A 17,788-nucleotide genomic window follows, 5' to 3' on the forward strand; every position below is an offset into this window, starting at 1 on the left:
CAAACGTCCTTTAAATACCTCCAGGGATGGCGACTCAACCACTTCCCTGGGCAGCCTGTTCCAGTGCTCGATAACCCTTTCAGTGAAGAAAAATTTCCTGATATTCAGTCTAAACCTCCCCTGGCACAACGTGAGGCCATTTCCTCTCGTCCTGTCACTTGTTACCTGGGAGAAGAGATCAACCCCCACCTCTCTACAACCTCCTTTCAGGTAGTTGAAGAGAGCGATGAGGTCTCCCCTCAGCCTCCTTTTCTCCAGGCTAAACAGCCCCAGGTCCCTCAGCCGCTCCTCATAAGACTTCTGCTCCAGACCCTAGTCATTACACTAGTCCCACACTAGTCATTACAGTGTGGAGAGAACTAGGAAGGGAAAATGAGAATGATCTCCAGCAAAGCTCTAATTCAGTTTCCAACCAGGAGATTAAGTAGTGTAAGCATGAAATTGGGGGAAACAAAACTAGTCAGGGTATGGTTTTTCTATACACTCTTTTCTGCTTGGTATTGTCCAGTTTCTATGGAAATGAGCATTTCAGCTGGGAATCCATCAAACCATAGTGTACCACACACACTTGAAAAACATTGGTCACACTAGGGCTTATACAGATTTAGTTACACAAGTATTTTCTCCTGCATGAAAACTGACCTAAGTACTTACAACACGGTTCATCTCAGCACAGTCCTACAAGTGACTACACTGGAATAACCAATCAGTCAACTGCAGGACGTGGGCACAGGCTCCCTAAACTGCTGACTGCTGAGAAACCTCTGTCCAAGCAGTTCAGGTGCAATGGCAAAGGCCACAAAGTGTACAGTAATGTCCATTCAAAATTAACCCTGTAAAAGTCATTGTAACTCCATTTCCTCCCTCCTCAGTTCCTTACACGTACAATTTTTACAGCAGTAGTGTCATCCCCTCCACCACACCACCTTTCACTGGCCTGTGCTCTCAGATTTTTTTTTTTTTTTTTAGAAGAAGTACCACCTATTATCATCTGAGCCCTTTAATACTGCTAGACCCCATCCTGAAAACAATCAGTCCCTACAGTAAAGCTCCGTATATCAGTAACTCTGGAGAGTTTTTTTCTTGTAATGGGTTTTTCATAAGGATTTCTACTGATAGTATGTTTCCTAATTACTTAATTGCATGATAGACTAAAATGGCTCTGAAGGCGCCTTGCCAATCTCTCAGGTAAATTAGACAGTGCCATTATCTAAATTCACTTTAGCAAAATTACTTTATTCTCTTCTCAAATAGAAATACTGTCAAAAGCAGTGCATATCCCACATACTTACGTAGATTCCAGTACAGATGTTCTTTTTTCTCTTAAAAGAGATGTGAGCAAGTTCTCTTGTGTTTCATGTTCACTCATTCCTATTCTGCCAAAGCATTTGCCAGTTGTATCATGTTCAAACTGAGGCTTATTTGGACTCCTATAATGTCTATCTTTGCAGAAACTCTCTGAATAGCCTGATGGAGTTATCTGTTAAAAAATTGCAAACACTTTCTTATTACACAGGTATGCAATGTTCTACTAAATTCAGGGCTGTAATCTTTGTGTAATTGGGTTCTCCTGATGCTCCTGTAATTCCTGATGCTCTTTATCTACATTAAGAAACATCCACAGACATTTCACTTACTATTTATTAATAGAAAAACCAATTAACATCTATTTCATACAATTAATTCATAGTGATCAGTTGTTTAGTACTAAGTAGATTTCCCTGAAGGTCTTTATCTATGAAGAGGTATGAAACTTCAGGAATGTCACCTGCAGATTGCAGCTAACTTTTTATTAGTTCACCTTTGAATCATCTGTCTTTACAGTACCAAATTCTGTCCTGGGGTCTCCAGATGTACGCCCTGATGGCCAGGACAGGATGCAACTTGAAGTATTTACAAACTGCCAACTTTTTGTATGCAACACCATAGACATGTCCTAGGAAGTTTCTACATGGGTTCTCTGCAGTAATTCAACCCCCATTTAAATCAGTGAAAGTCTTCTGTATCACTTCCATGAGAATTTACACTGGGCTCATTTGGATACTGTTTCCATCAGTAGACATCAGCAGTGAGAGATTAAGATGTTTAAGAGCCAAAAGGACCTTTACAATACATCACTTACCGCTTTATCCAGCTCAGAAGGAAAATCCAGAGATACTTGAAGGCATACCTAGTAAACAAAGAAAACACAGAAATTACAAATTTCAAAGAACAGAACATCATTATTCTTCAACACTACTAATCAAAATGTGTCATATTTTTGTGTCATATTTTAGCATGTTTGTGTCATATTTAGCACGTTATAATTTTTAAACCAGAAAGGTTCAACTTTAAATGCACTCTATGATCCTCTAAGGTCCCTTGCAACCTGAATTATTTTATGATTCCATGATACTTTATATTACATCACTTTTGAATGATAGAATAAGAGGACAGCAGATTCCTGTATGTATGAAAATGCAGTCAACAAGTTACCAAGACATCAAGTATTTCAGCCCTGAAGAAGGATCTACAGTATTTTTTCCTCAATCACAGCAGCAAGTGAATCTTACACAATTTGTACTAAAGGCCTAACTGCAATGGAGGCTGAAGATCAGTGTGTGTGTATGTAAAGAAACACAATTTCAAGGGACTTTGTGTCATACCCATTAAGGAAGATTATGAGTACTTAAACAAGGGACAACGAGGACCAGAATGAAAGCTATCCTGACTGCAAAATTAGGTGAAAGCAAAATCAGATACCAAGAAAAGTATGTTTTGTTTGCAAGAGACTTTGTGTTCTAAGAAAACAAGAATTTTTAAAGGCATGCAGAGAAAAGAGCACTGTAACATAATGTACCCAGAGCAGAGTCCTACCTGACTGACCCTCTCAGGAAGTTGACTGTTCCGCATCTTCCTGTCATTGTCACCATCTTCAGTCTGTATCACAGGCTCCTCTGTTATTTCAAGACACTACACAAAGTATGGAATGATGTGAAAATGTAGCACAAAAAAAAAATACTGTGATATGAAACATGCATAAGTCAGTCAGTGACATGTCTTAAAAGAAAAATAAAAAAAGCCTGTAATACAAAGTAACAAACACTGGATTAGACTTCTTCAACAAGATCAAAGGAAATTAATATAAAAACCAGGAATGACTCATATTAAATACAGTGAAACTTTATCTTATGCATTCCATCATCTCTATTTAACCCTTTCTCCTCAGAGTTTACAAAAAAAAATAAAAATCACTTAACCTCTTCTGCAAAAGGACCTCTATTATCTTCAGTCATGTTCTCATTGTGCCTATTTTATTTTCCAATTTCCAGAATTTATTTTCATTTGATACACAATTTAGGCTCTTCTCCAGCATTCAAGAAATAGATGCTTTTAAAACAAAGCACACGTAGCTTGCTATACACTAAAAAGATTTACTGTACACTGAAGGTTACAATCTGCTTTGTCTTGCCTAAATTTGCCGATCGGTAGCAAATGGTGCCAAATCATCTTTTTCTCCCTATTTGCCACAGAACCCAACCTATCTCCCGTCACCAATATTTCCTGAGCAAAGAGGCGGAGGAAGACTCAGCTGTTTTAGTAGCAGAACCCAAGTTCCTGACATCAGCATAACTGACAGCAAGACCAGAATCCCTCTGGTTTGCTGGATGTTACATCTCAGCAACAGATCTGCAAGCAAGGGATGAGACGCACACGTTGCTCCTCTCCCAACAGCAGCGAGGACCACTACTGAGGGAGCTTCATTTCCACACAGCTCACAGAGAATATTTTCATCTAACTTACAACTCACCTCCCCTACTCAGTTTCCTCTGGCAACAGAGGACAGGATTTAGCCTTGCCTATGTCAGCTTAATACTGATCATAAGAAACACTCATATTTACAAAGAATTATTATATTCAGTAGCCACATTCTGGCACAGCCTGCCAGACAACAACCTGAGCACCAGACAAGTCTTTCGTCCCACTTTGGGATCCATCATGAGTCACCTGCAGTTACCACATTCCACCGCTCCCCTGTGATAAGACCAGATTGGACATCTATATCATCTTGTTTTATAGCAACATTTCCCAATCTAATAGAAAAAGATAAATACGTAAGTTCTCTGCTGCTAGAATCTCATTAAATAGTAGAAACGTGCGAGTGATGGTAAATATCAATAATGCTATGCCTAATATGCCTAAACCATAGGTAGGATACAGCACAGTGGATTCAAACTTGCATTAGATAAAAATTTTAGTCTTAAAGCACTTATGGCAATAATACAGCACTGCTGTGTATAACAGTCATATTTTGGTGCAACTTGGGCTAAAGAAAAATTACCTTAAGGCAAGAAAAGCAGAATCTTGAGCATAGTTACAGAAAATTGAGATTATAGGTACAAAGACTCAGAAGACAGACTGGAAGGAAAGAAACTGGTGTCTAGGGGTCGTGGATGTGGTATTTATAGCTTCGATGGATATACAGCACAGTGCTGAAACTTATGGCATGAGAAGAGAAACCTGCTTCCCCAGTATCACATGCTGGAAAGTCTTGGCTCACAGCTTGTCAGTCCAATCACAAACGGGATTCTGCAGGGAGCGTTATTTTTGCTTCCTAAGAACACTGCGAATTGAACGCATCTGTGGGGTTTGATTCTTTTAATTGGGTATGTACACAATGTATGCATATATATATATATACACATATTTGAAATAAATGAGAAAAGCCTTTTTATCTTCTAATCCCTAGCAGTATAAGCAATTCTAATGGTTTTAAGTAAGTATGAATTTTAAAAGGTAGGAACCAGCTGGCACAGCATATCAATATATTTGGCTTTTTGCTATTAGAAATCTATATTGAAAACTGACTTCTGAGTCACGTTTGATTTTGCTATTTTCACTCAGACTTTGTTTTCTAGGACAACACAAAGTAAAGACAATCTGAAAACTGGAGGAAGACACAGAGGAAGACACAGATAGGTTGTGATATAGAGCAAGGGCATGCATTATAAAAAAAGTATCTTTTTGTTGTAATCATGGGATGCCAAAAGTCCAATAATGTTAGCTATTATTAAAAAAAAAAAAAACCTGTTAAGGTTTAATCTTCCATGTGTAGATTCAGGTCAACCCCTGCATTTGTGTATTAAAATTAAACTTATTTGTACATATAACTTACCCACCCCAAGCAACTACCTTTTATGACTCAACATTTTTTAGTATTTGCTTTTCCCAGGCCAGTATTTGGCTTAGTAAGTGATGCTTCTTAGAATGAAACTATTACATAAAACCAACGGGTTACGGCACACCATTACAACAAATGACTGCAGTCTGAGCCCAGTCCTATGGTCCTATGTCTGAGAGGCTGAAAAGAAACTTTCTGTGCTCCAAGGAATACGACCCAATGTTCAACAAAGTATTAAAAGAAAATAAGTGTCTTAAGGCCAGAAAAGAAGTCTACGAAGAATAAGCTGGCTGTTTAAAGTATTTCCTTGGAGACTGAAAACCTTGAGAATGTTTTTCCTAAATGAATCGGTGATATGCTTGGTTTGCAAAGATCCCTGGAGCCCTGAAGGCTGAAATCACTGAGGCTGCTTCTCTCAGAGAAAGCAGATGTTCAGAGGACAGTACAAAAACAACCTTTTTCTCTCCTCCTTCTCCCTCCCTTCCGAACATGAAGCCAAGAAATAGAGTACTAGGGGCTGTCAGACCTTTGGGAGATGCCCTGCAGAGGCACCAACATGCAGATTCATCTCATTTGTGCTCTGGCTTTGTGAAGGAAAAGAAAGATGGGTTCATTTTAAGAACCTGAGAAGGATATATCTCCCTGTATCTGTCCAAATTCCTCTCATAGCGCATATGTTAGTGTCATCTCAGCACTACCTGCCAACAAATTCTAGCCCAAAATACACACAAAAAAAATAGAACTTAGGTTTTTTGACAATGGTTATTAATATGCAAAACACACGGTTGTCACAACCTGTAACCTGAAATCCAGGTTGCCATTTATTGTCAAGACTGATAAAATGGTACTTTTTAAACTAAAAACTTTTAATTACAGGTCCTTTCACTTTTGAGCTCCATAGTACTATTATCATTCTGGCACAGGTTAAAATACCATCTTTGACTTTTCTATTTCCTTTACCAGAATTTTGAGGTTTATTTATATTTTACAAGCTTCACTCTTTATCATTCTGCACCTAACTGCAGGCAGACAGCTTCTCAAGTAAGTAGCCCTATATGTACTTTTCGTGCCAAGACACACGCAGGAGCACACAGTATCTTGTCATTATAATCTTAGCACAGGACACCAATTCCTTTGGCATTAACTACGGCATCAGTGGGGGTGCAGCACCCTCTGCAGGATGATGAGGCAAATTGCTAAAATATTAATCTATAGAAAGCGCTTGCACTCTGAAACAGATTGCCCACAAGCTTTTCATGCAAACCTATTACAGTAACATGTAAATTCATTATCTTAATAAAAGCCATGGCACCCCTAAAGGTCAATCTATAATTTAAAACATATTTCAATTAAAGGTAACATGACTATGTCTTAAAACTGAAAAAGCAAGAATATTTCATGACTGTTGATGATTGTTCCCAGTGCATCTGCAGCGCATATGGTAAAAGACATGACCCTTTTTCCAGAGTCCTGCAGAATAAACTGTCCTGCAGAAAAATCACCAATACCACAGTTGCAGTTCTAGGATTAGGCAATCCCTACACATAACTGATTCAAACTATTCCTAATTTTTTGTTCGAGTTTAATTCAGAAATTCAAGACACAAAATACTAGCACCATCATTATTCCTTTTATATTTTTACCTTCCATTTCAATATGTGGTGCACAAGAACAACGTAACTGAAAGCAAAAACCACAACACAATATAAGGAAAAGTACTACCAGCCACATTTCAAGTAATACTTTATAACAAGCTAGGAGGTTCACTAGAATCTACCAGAGCCTCCTGAACATCCTTCATCATTCACACATAATAAGACACATGGGGACCCAGCACCCAAAATGCTTCTCAGTGGAAGTATTTTGCCAAGACCTCTTCTTCCCCACAGCTAAAAACAGTCTTAGCTTTGGGCAAAAGAATGAAACACCCACCAACGATTACTTCCTTGCACCTCTCAGCAATCTACCACAATGCTGGCCTTCTTCATATACTACCGTATTCTATATGAAGGAACAACCACGCATTTAAGCGACCCAAAGTGCTATTCTGTCTTTTTTGGCCATGGTGAACCCTACTTGTTTTGTAGATGCAGAGGAGATATGAACTAAGCTCTTACAGAACTAGACACAGCGTGAAAAGTAGACAAGCAGACATTCAGTAATAGCTAAAATGTTATATAAGATAGTTTTCTTTGTAGAATTAACTATTTCCTCCCCTTTCAATTGGCAAAACAAATATATCACAGACCCAATTAATATTTTAATGTGTTAGTTGTTTCCTTAAAACCAACCTGACACATCACTGAACACTTGCGTTGAGCTGATTCTCTGTTGTGCTAACATCTTAAAGCTGTTTACATCATTAATTTAAAAAGTTATTATAAGGAATTAGCAACATAAGCCCCCAGGGTTTTACACTCATTCTGCAGTGAAGTAAATGACTCCACAAGGTATATTAGATGTGAGAGTCAGATTCACTACTTTAACACAGAAAACCTACCTCACTGTGGTTTACTATTTTCAGTGCTTCCTTCCCTTGAGGATCTGTTGTACAAAGTCCAAGCTGTTTTTCCTTAAGTTCTTGATTAATTGACTGTAGATCCTTAACCATCAAGAGAAGGTCAGTAACCTAAATAACCAAAGGAAGAACAAGCAAAACCAGTAACATCCATACTAGTACGAAAACAAATGACGATATATAAATCTCAAGCTAAATCTAAACTGCAGAGTTGGAAAGCCTGGGCTTCTACATCTGCTCATGAGGCAATCTCACTATGTATGAAAAACCTGATTATATATTTGTGAGCTAGTGTTCAAGAAATCTTAACTTGTAAGACTGTAGTTTTCAGCCATGTTATTAAGTTGAGGTATCAAGTTTCATAACTCAGTAGCAAAAGAAACCTGAGGGCACCTCACACCAACAGGCTGATTTGAGAAGAAACATTTTAGTGCAAGGGAAACCAGCATTACAGGGAAATAGCAGCACTCAGAACCAACCCATTCTTCTATCTCAAACACCCTTTATAAGCCAATATCATTCTGAGTCGTTTCACAGATACAAAATCTGAATTGACAATCATGTTCAAGACTCTTGAACAGACACTACTGTCACAGACTCATGTAGTATATCAAGAAGGTAATGTTTGCAGAAGGAAGTGAAATCTTTTTATTAGACTAATTAATATATTTAGAAAAAACAGATCAGTTTTCAGGCATACAAACCCTTTTTCAGGTAAGAAATGGTTTATAAACATCTTTTAGTGTCCCTGAACCTACTGAAGTGAATATGTTCAGAGATAAAAGTGGTATAACCCCAGAACGGGACTGGGACACAATCTGGGGCTTTTTTTATTGACACCTGCTCAGTGTAAGGCAAACTTCTTTCCTTCAGATTACCCACCTCCAGATTTTGAACACCTGCCTACAATTCAGCTGGCCATGAGAAATATAAAACTTCACTTATGTTCACTCCCAAACGACCATATCCAAAATAATTCCTTATCATAAATTGGTGCATGGATCAGAGGTCGCTGCACAGGATAAGGAGTCAGAAGAACAAGTTCTGAACTCCAATACTGATTTATTCTATGACAATGGTCTGCACATTTAATGTCTCTGAATTTCAGATCTCCTTACGTAGAATGGCGACAACATTAACTTACCTCAGGGTTATTATATAAAATGCCATATTTACCAAAAGATTTGCAAATCCTGGGATGGAGTGTGCTATACAGAAGTATAAATTATTGACACCACTACCATCTTCATGATTAATAAAGGTCCACGAAATACATGTTGTAGGATACTTAATGCAAAAGCTTTGCTTTGCAGTTGGTATACTTCATGATGACTAAAATATGGTATCGAGTCTGAAACTTGAATCCAGGTGTCTAACTATCACAAAACCTTTGCAGCAAGCCACCTATCTTTCAGCTGATTCTGAAGCTCATGTGGTTTAACAAAGACTGAATAGTTCATAAAAGGTGGATCACAAACCACAGAGATGAGAACTTCAAATCCTTTCAGAACTACCCGACTGTACCTAAATAAACCTTTTTGTGAGAGATGCACAAACTATAAAGGAAGCTGAATTAAGCCATTAGGAACAGTAAATAATAAAAAAAATCAATACCTTTTTCTTAAGTTCTTCAAGAGACAGATGGTCTATCTGTAGGCTTAAATGATCTTGCTCTCCTAAACAGATACTCATATAAGATGTTTGATCTCCACAGAAAGATAGCGTTTCATCTGTCAAAATAACCAAGGACAGGAATTATTTCAGAAACTCTATTTGCAGGGAAGCACAGCATAAAATGCAAAGACAGGACTTTTCAAATAAGAACCTACTAGTAAGTCTGTGGGAGGCCAGTTAAAATGTTTCATCCCCCAAAATAAGCTTTCTGTTTAATTGAACAAATTTTGTCCTCATATTTCTTTGTGCTTCTGACACATAGACATGCTGTATTTTCTCTGGCTGTATTTTCTGTGGTTATCAGCATGAGTTGTGAATGTAATTCTGAATTATAATTTGCATATTTAGCATTACAATTAGAAATAATTTTTAGGAAGGATAAGTAAGGCATGAATAGTTATTCTGTTTTAACTATATTTTTATGAACATGAACTCAAGGTCTTGAGGCAAAAAGCCGGGTTAGACAAAGTTATTGAATTTATTTTGCTTTTGGGTCAAAAGATTGCATTAATTGAATTGAAAATAGCTACTTATTCATTTCCTCTATAACTGCAGGAATGATTTGTTACGTTTCAATAAACACCTGTTCATTTACAATATAGATGACAGTTAATTCTATAAATATATCTCATTAGATAGGGAGAAAGCATATCTAAATTAGGACAAAGAAGAGACATCCAAATCCTACTCCCAGCTCTGACACTGATCCCATGGCTGCTGCAAGGACCCAAAGCTTCACAAATGATTACTAATTTTCAGAGCCTCCATTCCTAGCAGCCTCACCCTCAACACAACTGCTCTTGAGAACCCAGGAGTATCCACAAGACTTTGGCCTACTCTGGTTGTTCATCTCTGTGCTTTTGAGGTTGGAAACTGAAACAGCAGAAGCTTAGCTTTTGTCACTTATCATAGCTGTCAAGGGAGTGATGCTAAAATTGAAAATCTAAGTTTAAGGGGGTAAGTGAACAGGCTTTATTGTTATTTATATATCCGCTATGGAATAAAACAGATACATCTGTACATATGCAGTAAACTATATTTAACAATGTCCACTTACATTATTCTTTTCTATATCTAAGTATATACTAAAAACACCTCCGATGAAGTACAATAAAAAAGGTAGAATATAAGTTATATTTAAAAGCTCTACTAGTTCTGAATTACAAAACAACAAAACCTCTGGCTATTTTTTCTGTCTCTGGAAATACTTCGTCCGTTAGGAGGAGTCTAGCCATTTCCTGAGACACAAGCTCTTTACCAAAGTGTGGTGAAATAATCACATTCCACGGTCAGAAAGTGATCCCATGGCCACAGATTTATTCAAAGCCAGGAATCTCTGACTTCTGCAGAAAACAGTAAATTCTATGGGTACAAAATTGTAGACAGCTTGAAATGATCACTGCAGTAGAACTGCCATAGAATTACTAACATTTGCTGCATGGAAAGAGAAAAGCTGTCCCTCTGTCTATGCCCTGATTGCTCAAAGACAATCTGTTACAAATCCCCCAAATAATTCTCAGTATAGAAAGACAAAAAGAATTTTTTCACACCTTTTTCTACTCTCAAACATTTCTTCTCCATCCCAGCAAACTGACTGTAATAAAACCAGTGTTCTTTTGTGCAAGATCATCAAGAAAAGGATGGGCTGCACACGTATACAGACCTTGTCGGTTTTTAATGCCCTTAATCTGATCTTCTAAGACCTTCTGCAGATTCCGATTAGCTAAAATGTCTTCTTCTAGTTGTTTTCGCAACATGAAAATGTTGTTTAGTTCCGTTTGCAAGCTATTTATACTAAAAAAAAGGAGAAAAAAAAATCCTCAAGATTCAATTCAAAACATTTTGTTGTGCACCTCAGCATCTTTTATACATCCAGGCTTCCACAAGAGCCCGTTTCACATTGGCCATCGCTGTTTTTCATCATACAGTAACATCGTTTTGATGCATAAGAATAATCAAATCCCTATGTAGAAAGATGAGACTCAACTTTTACATATACATCCTTTTCTTGCTGTTTTGAGCTGTGCTGGTTGTAAGTCAGCTTAAACATGACAGATATATTCTACCAGCCAACTTCTGTGTAATTCTTTTTAAGGAAAATCAAAATCACTAACTTCTGAAAAGTATGCCAGAAAAATATCATTATCACATAATACTGACGGCTCTGTGTATTCCATCATATGGTGACCATGGAAACTTTGTTCTCTTGCTACAGAACTATACTATATAATCTAATGCTCCACTTAAGAAAAAAATAAAAAATCATGTTTCATTGAAAATATGACCCAGACACGACCAACTGTTTTATTTCTTCATTTATCTGACAGTCTGTAAAAAGACCTTTTAAGGTCTAAATTGTCTCAATTATCTCAATGGGGTGCAAATGCCAAAACTTACAAATGATAATTTGTCAACGTGAACTAATTCTTTAAGCAGGTTTCTTCCAAGGTGGCCACTGAAGCTCTCACTTTAGCATCAGTCGCTGTCCCTGAGGCCTCATGGTGTTAGCACCTCTGGCTGTCCCTTGCTAGACCTTCCCCATACCCTTCAACAACATCAACAAGACAGTTCTGATCAGTCCATAAAAAGACTTAAGTATGCTAAAAACTGAAATTTTAATAAAAGGAAATAAATTGGATTTAATAACAAATAAATAACAAGGTGTTACTGAACTCATTGTATTTACTTCACTCAGAACCTCAGTGTTTTAAGATAAATTAAGCTGCTGTAGAATTTCCAATCCACTGCACTAAATGCCAGAGAATTCAGGAATCTTTAAAAAAAATTTAAATCCATCTTACAGGATACTATACAGGAACATACAGCACATCATACTTGCATGAGAATAACAGCATATTGTAGACATGCATTAATTAAAAGACAGCATGTACAAAGACTCTCAGTCTGTCTTCTGACAAGCGTGCTGTTGTCAGTGTTTCCTGCATAAGAAACTATTGCTTTAACCAATTCTCCCTCGCTCAAGAGTATCTTTGAAGAGAGAGCTCTTAAATGCTCAGCAAAAAAATTAGGAATAAAAACAAACCAACACATTACTAGAAGCTAAGCAAGCACATTTTCTCCCTTTCATAATTTAAAGGTTTTATAGGAAAAAGCATTGATTCCCTGCTTGGAGAGACAAGAAATGTCTCAGTCCTGACATCCGGTAGCTTATTTGGAAAAATAACCATCCAGGTTGCTTAAAATAAATAATGCCTAAAACAAGATATGTCAGGAAGAAAACAGATGTTTGCCTAAAATCCATGTCACTGCTGATGGCAATTATACAACTGAGGAAGCTGAATTTATCTGCAGGGCTTTATGAGAAGACCTGCCTCCAACTTCCAGCTCTGTTGTTGACTCATTGTGCATCCTCTGCAAATCACTGCATAACATGCACTGCTCTGTGCATCCTATAACTCCATATCCAGAAAACAGAACTCATGATCCGGCTCCTGATCCTACAGAAGTTAATTGGAAAACTTCTATTACCCTAATGATTATAGCTACAGTTCTAATTTCCCTCATTTGAAAGATATTCTAAGAAAAACTAGTATCAGAGCTGTGTTACTTTGTTGTCATTCCTACATAGAGTGTTGACACTCACCTCACCCACAGAACATGTTTCAATGGCAGGTCACACCCTCCATATGAAGTATTAAAACAAACTGGATTCTTCCATCATTTGGTGATTGTTCAACAGGAAAGTCACAAAAGCCATTGCTCTTTTCCCAGAGAGAGAAATAATCTCCATAATCTGACTTCTACTACTACTTCTAATGAAAAAGATTCTAGTATCTAAAAGCTTCTGAGCTGTGCCCAAGTACAAGATGGCATTACTATTAATTCAAATACCAGATCTCATCTACTTTAGTGCTACTCACTTTACGGTTTCCAAACTATAGTGGTCTATAAACCCACTGCAAAATACCAAAACACATTCCCACAAAGTTGGCAGGTATGAGCCATTGCCTTCAGACAGGCAGAGTCAGGAGCTAGCTCTCAAATGCTGCCAATACCTAATTAAGATATTTGTAATTATAACAGTAAAAGTAATTTTTTTATAAAACATGTAAATTTATTTTACCTAAAGGCTAAGAATTTTCTTTATTTTATCATAACGTCTCCTCCTCAACTGCCAAGCAATAATAGGATACAAAGCAGGCCACAGATTTCTTTCTAAAATGTTGTGTTCTTTGATTTGAAAAGGTTAAAAAACATTTGCTCCCGCCATATTTCTGAATCCTTTACATTAAAAGCATAGTATGCAAACTTCAATTATTCTGTTTTGTTTAACCTTCTCCAAAATCTTACCGGCTTATATTCTCATCAAAATTCTCACAGTGCCACTTTTAAGATAAGCATTATCTGTATTTTAGGAGTAAACCATGGCAAATCATCCAGCACCCAAAAGTTCACTGTGATTTGATTCTTCCCCTATATTCCAATACAAGACACGTACCTCCTCTGAAAATCTAGCTGCTTACTTTGGAAATCTGGCTCATACGAGATTGCAATCCAAAGAGAAATATTTTCAGAAACATTTAAGTAATTTAGATAATATAACCCCACTTACAAAAATAGTTCTCTTATAAGGAGACTACTACAGCTAGTTTATGCCTTATGACCAATTGGCTGATAGAAAATAATCACCACTCCAGTTAAGCTGCACCTTTTTTCACATCTTCTGACTTTTGCCCTTTGAGTTTAGATTATACACCAAAATAGAAAAAGTACTTACCTATCCGATTCCTTGAAGGTCTTCACTAGCGTAGAATAAATATTTTGTTCCTTTCTTAAAGCAAGGATCAGCTTTTCATATTCAGCTTCTTTATTTTCCTAAATTAAAACAAGAACATACTAAGCTTACAATGTAATTTTTAAGTTTGCATGTCTACAACTATATGTATACTTGTGTTCTGAAGAAAACAGATAGAAGTAGAAATCCAAATTTGCTGAACAGGACTACCCACCTCCAATGCCTAATATGAATCTGGAAACTATTCACGATACTTAAAAACAGCCATTATTAAAAGAGGCAAATAGCTTTTCACTATTTTCCTGCCATAAGTGAGTCACATATCTAAACAGTGGTTCATTTTTATCACAGTCTAAAAACCTTTTGCCCCCGCCCCCAACATCCTTACTTCCAAAGTTTCCAACTGAACGACCCAGGAACAACCTGGCAGGTACCTATTTCAGGGGAGGGGAAGGGAGAGCAGGGAAAGGGAAGTAGCGAAGCCCAAGCTCCAAGCACACATTTTAGAACATCGTCCTAACAGTCCTCCCCATATTCTGGATAAAATTGACTTTGGGGGAGAGGTTTCTGCAAATTCTGTTCCATTTCTGAACAAAAAGGACTGTATTGAGCCAACAAATAAAGGATGAACATGTCAGAGACACACTCGTTGAGTCAACTTTCTGCACACTCAGCTGGGTCACTACAAGCTGCTACTTTACTTGTGCAAAGAAAAGAAATTGTTTACCTGTAGTCTTGCTCACAGAAGATATATTATTATTATTATTAGAATAAATCCAGGCTCTTATGCTACATTCTCAGTAAGGATCCACTAAGTTCCCAAGACTTTTTTCACTCCAAAACAACGACACAGCCACTTTTTCAGCAGGAGGCAAAAATTCAGCTATTTAAAGGAGTATTTGCTTGCACTTATTACATAAAAATATCTAAGATATCAGCCGTCTCAGAAGAGAAAATAACAGGGCTATCTATAGCAAATTTAGATGTATTAATGTCAGACACATATATTCTGCCTCTGTCTGAGAAGAATAGTAGGCCTTGTTGCTTCTCTCAGTTTTCTTTTTCAACTGAAAACTGAAAGGAAGAAGAAAAAACGTGCCACAGCTAAGGGGGAATGTTTATGGCTCTAGATGACAAGATAACTCTGGAGAGCAAGAATGAAAGGTAATTCTATTTTCTCCGTATTACAACTTCAAGATTGGAAACTAAACTCTCAAGAGATACTAAATCATTAGTGAACAAATCATGAACAAGGAAGAAATCTACACCCAGGAGTTTTAAGCAGCTGTTATTACTCCAATTGCAATTCCTAAGGAAGGAATTGCAACAAAAATTCAGCTACAGTAGAATCTCGTTAATTCACACTAACGATGCAAAGACTCCGTTAATATGAAAAATTCAGTATTCTGCAAAGTAAACAGTACAACAGCAAGGACAACTGTTGTTTACTTTTAATGATTTACACTCATACTTCACAGTATGCTAGCAAATATGTTAAATAATATTTTGCAAGTGTAATCAAGTTTTGATCAAATTATTCCCGTTAAGGTAATCTGCATGTCAGATCTTACTGCAAAGAGTAGCTTCCACCACCTAATGCTACAGATTCTTTGAAGAAGTGACCTTGCCTTTGTACTCCTGCATCATGTTTATCTACCATCATTCCTAATGGTAGCTGTACTCTAACAAATGTTTCCAGGTTCTAGTGCAATTTATACATTAAATACCATTCTGTGTATGAAGTGCAAAATACTGAGCTTCATATCAAGTTTAGTATCTAGATGAGCAGAGGAGGAGCACGCAGCGGTGGCTTCTGCTGGCTGAGTACTGAGAAACACGAAGGCAAACAGATGGAGGTGGGTCATCCAGAGTCCATTAATAAAAAAATCTCACAAAAAAACATGTTAAAAAAGTATATTTACAGCCTGAATTAAAGAGTCTTATCAATGTGTTGGAATCTCAGCCTTTCAAGAACAGTCACTAAACATAAAATACACAGATTGCAATTTAACTTGGAAAAAGTTTGATCACAATGACACTGATCAGTGACACAGAAAGCAACAGGAAGAAAGAAATCTTTTGACTTAATTTAGTCAGTTAACAGTCTGTTAAAAGTTCTAGTGAACTCTTCCATATGTCTGATACAAGCCTTGCAATTATTACTGAAGACACTACAGAACTATATCCTAATTAAAAGCTCCTTCTGAAGCACTGGCAAAGTAATGTCACTCTGAAGAGTTTACGGTACAGAAATTAGATAACGGTTGTCACCAATTGTTCAGGGTCTATCGCTGCTGTATTAACAAAGCAGTGTTATGCACAGAACCATGCTCTGGTTTCCTATGTTTCTTTTAGAATTCACATATTAATTTAGTTCTACGTCTGCACCAAAATCTAAGTAAGCTCATGAAATCCTCCTGACTTTTTTTTTTTCCTGCCTAACAAACATGAGCTGTTTCTTAATTCCAAATATCACGGACTATACACAAATTATTATGAATTCTAAATTCAATTAGCTAGGTAGAGGTTAGCAAAATCATGAAGAAGTGTTCTTGATTTTTCAGAATCTTTCATGAATAATAAGGATGAGAAGATACAGCATGAACTTTTTTTTTTTTAACATTATTACTGTCATTTCTAAATAAAGCGTAGGAGTGAATTATTCCAATCAACTCCCCAACGGTACACAAAACATAAGGCAGCTCTGTAACTTAAATAGACCATAATGCTGTGGGAGTTAATGAAACATTAAACCTCTTGACACATGGTGTGAGGGAAAATGTGTTAGAGGAGATAGCTGCAAGACATCCAGGACCATATTGCAGTGAAAGATTTCTATTCCCATGAAAGGAGGCAATCTAATACATTAAAGTCTATATTTAAGTCTGAAATACTATTGCTAAGCACCAGTGGTGGAAAACATAACTTATTTTCATTAAAGGTTTCTCAAATTGTAAGCAATGAAAGTAAAAGGTTTATAGCTCCACAATAAATAACTTATTGGCAAAGTCACAAGAATATCCAGTTGCCTCACTGAATACTCTTGCTTACAACAACCATCGGGATCATTTCAAAATCTCTGAAGGTCAAATGATGAATGATGGAGAGAAGGGCATAACCTACACCTCATCACTGCTTCATCCATCCATCCATCCATCCATCCACCAGTACCAGAATTTGGTAATTTCTTCTAATGTTGCTGTAAACTTTATGTATGGTCTACCATAAATGAAGCAATCACTAATAAGATTAAAATTGTTATGGGCCACTGAGTCATATATCTAAAGATGAAAATTACTATAGCAAAAGACTTTGTTGGTGACTTTTAGAAGACATCATCTCAACCACAGAAAATGTCACAAAGCTGATGGCTCTGAGGAACTTATGGCCCTTCTTGGTGATATGTGAGGCAAGACTACTGGACTATATACTCCAAATATCACTTCATCAGGCTAACTCCTTTAAGACGAAATTTCTGCTAGTATGGAAATGGTGAGATACACCAACCACATCCATTCCTATCACCAGGCCATGCTCAGTGTCACAAGTAAAAAGCATCATGTTTGAAGTGTGTGAAGACATGGGTATTGACAAAAACCATTGCTGTTTTCAGCTGTAAGATAATCTCATCAAATCAGAAATTGAACTACCATCTTGTTTATGCGTTCACAACATCAAT

General features: G+C 37.0%; 1 protein-coding gene across 1 annotated transcript in view; it reads right to left on the bottom strand.

Moving 5' to 3' along the window:
* Positions 1–17,788, bottom strand: part of CDK5RAP2 (CDK5 regulatory subunit associated protein 2) — an 84,035-nt gene that overhangs the window by 37,539 nt on the left and 28,708 nt on the right. The window contains 7 exon segments of the mRNA XM_075520096.1: positions 1,293–1,480; positions 2,123–2,170; positions 2,857–2,952; positions 7,662–7,790; positions 9,294–9,409; positions 11,017–11,147; positions 14,092–14,189. Coding sequence (XP_075376211.1) covers positions 1,293–1,480; positions 2,123–2,170; positions 2,857–2,952; positions 7,662–7,790; positions 9,294–9,409; positions 11,017–11,147; positions 14,092–14,189 — 806 coding nt within the window.

The sequence above is a fragment of the Mycteria americana genome, chromosome 17 (genome assembly GCF_035582795.1).
Source record: "Mycteria americana isolate JAX WOST 10 ecotype Jacksonville Zoo and Gardens chromosome 17, USCA_MyAme_1.0, whole genome shotgun sequence".
In the NCBI taxonomy this organism is placed as follows: domain Eukaryota; kingdom Metazoa; phylum Chordata; class Aves; order Ciconiiformes; family Ciconiidae; genus Mycteria; species Mycteria americana.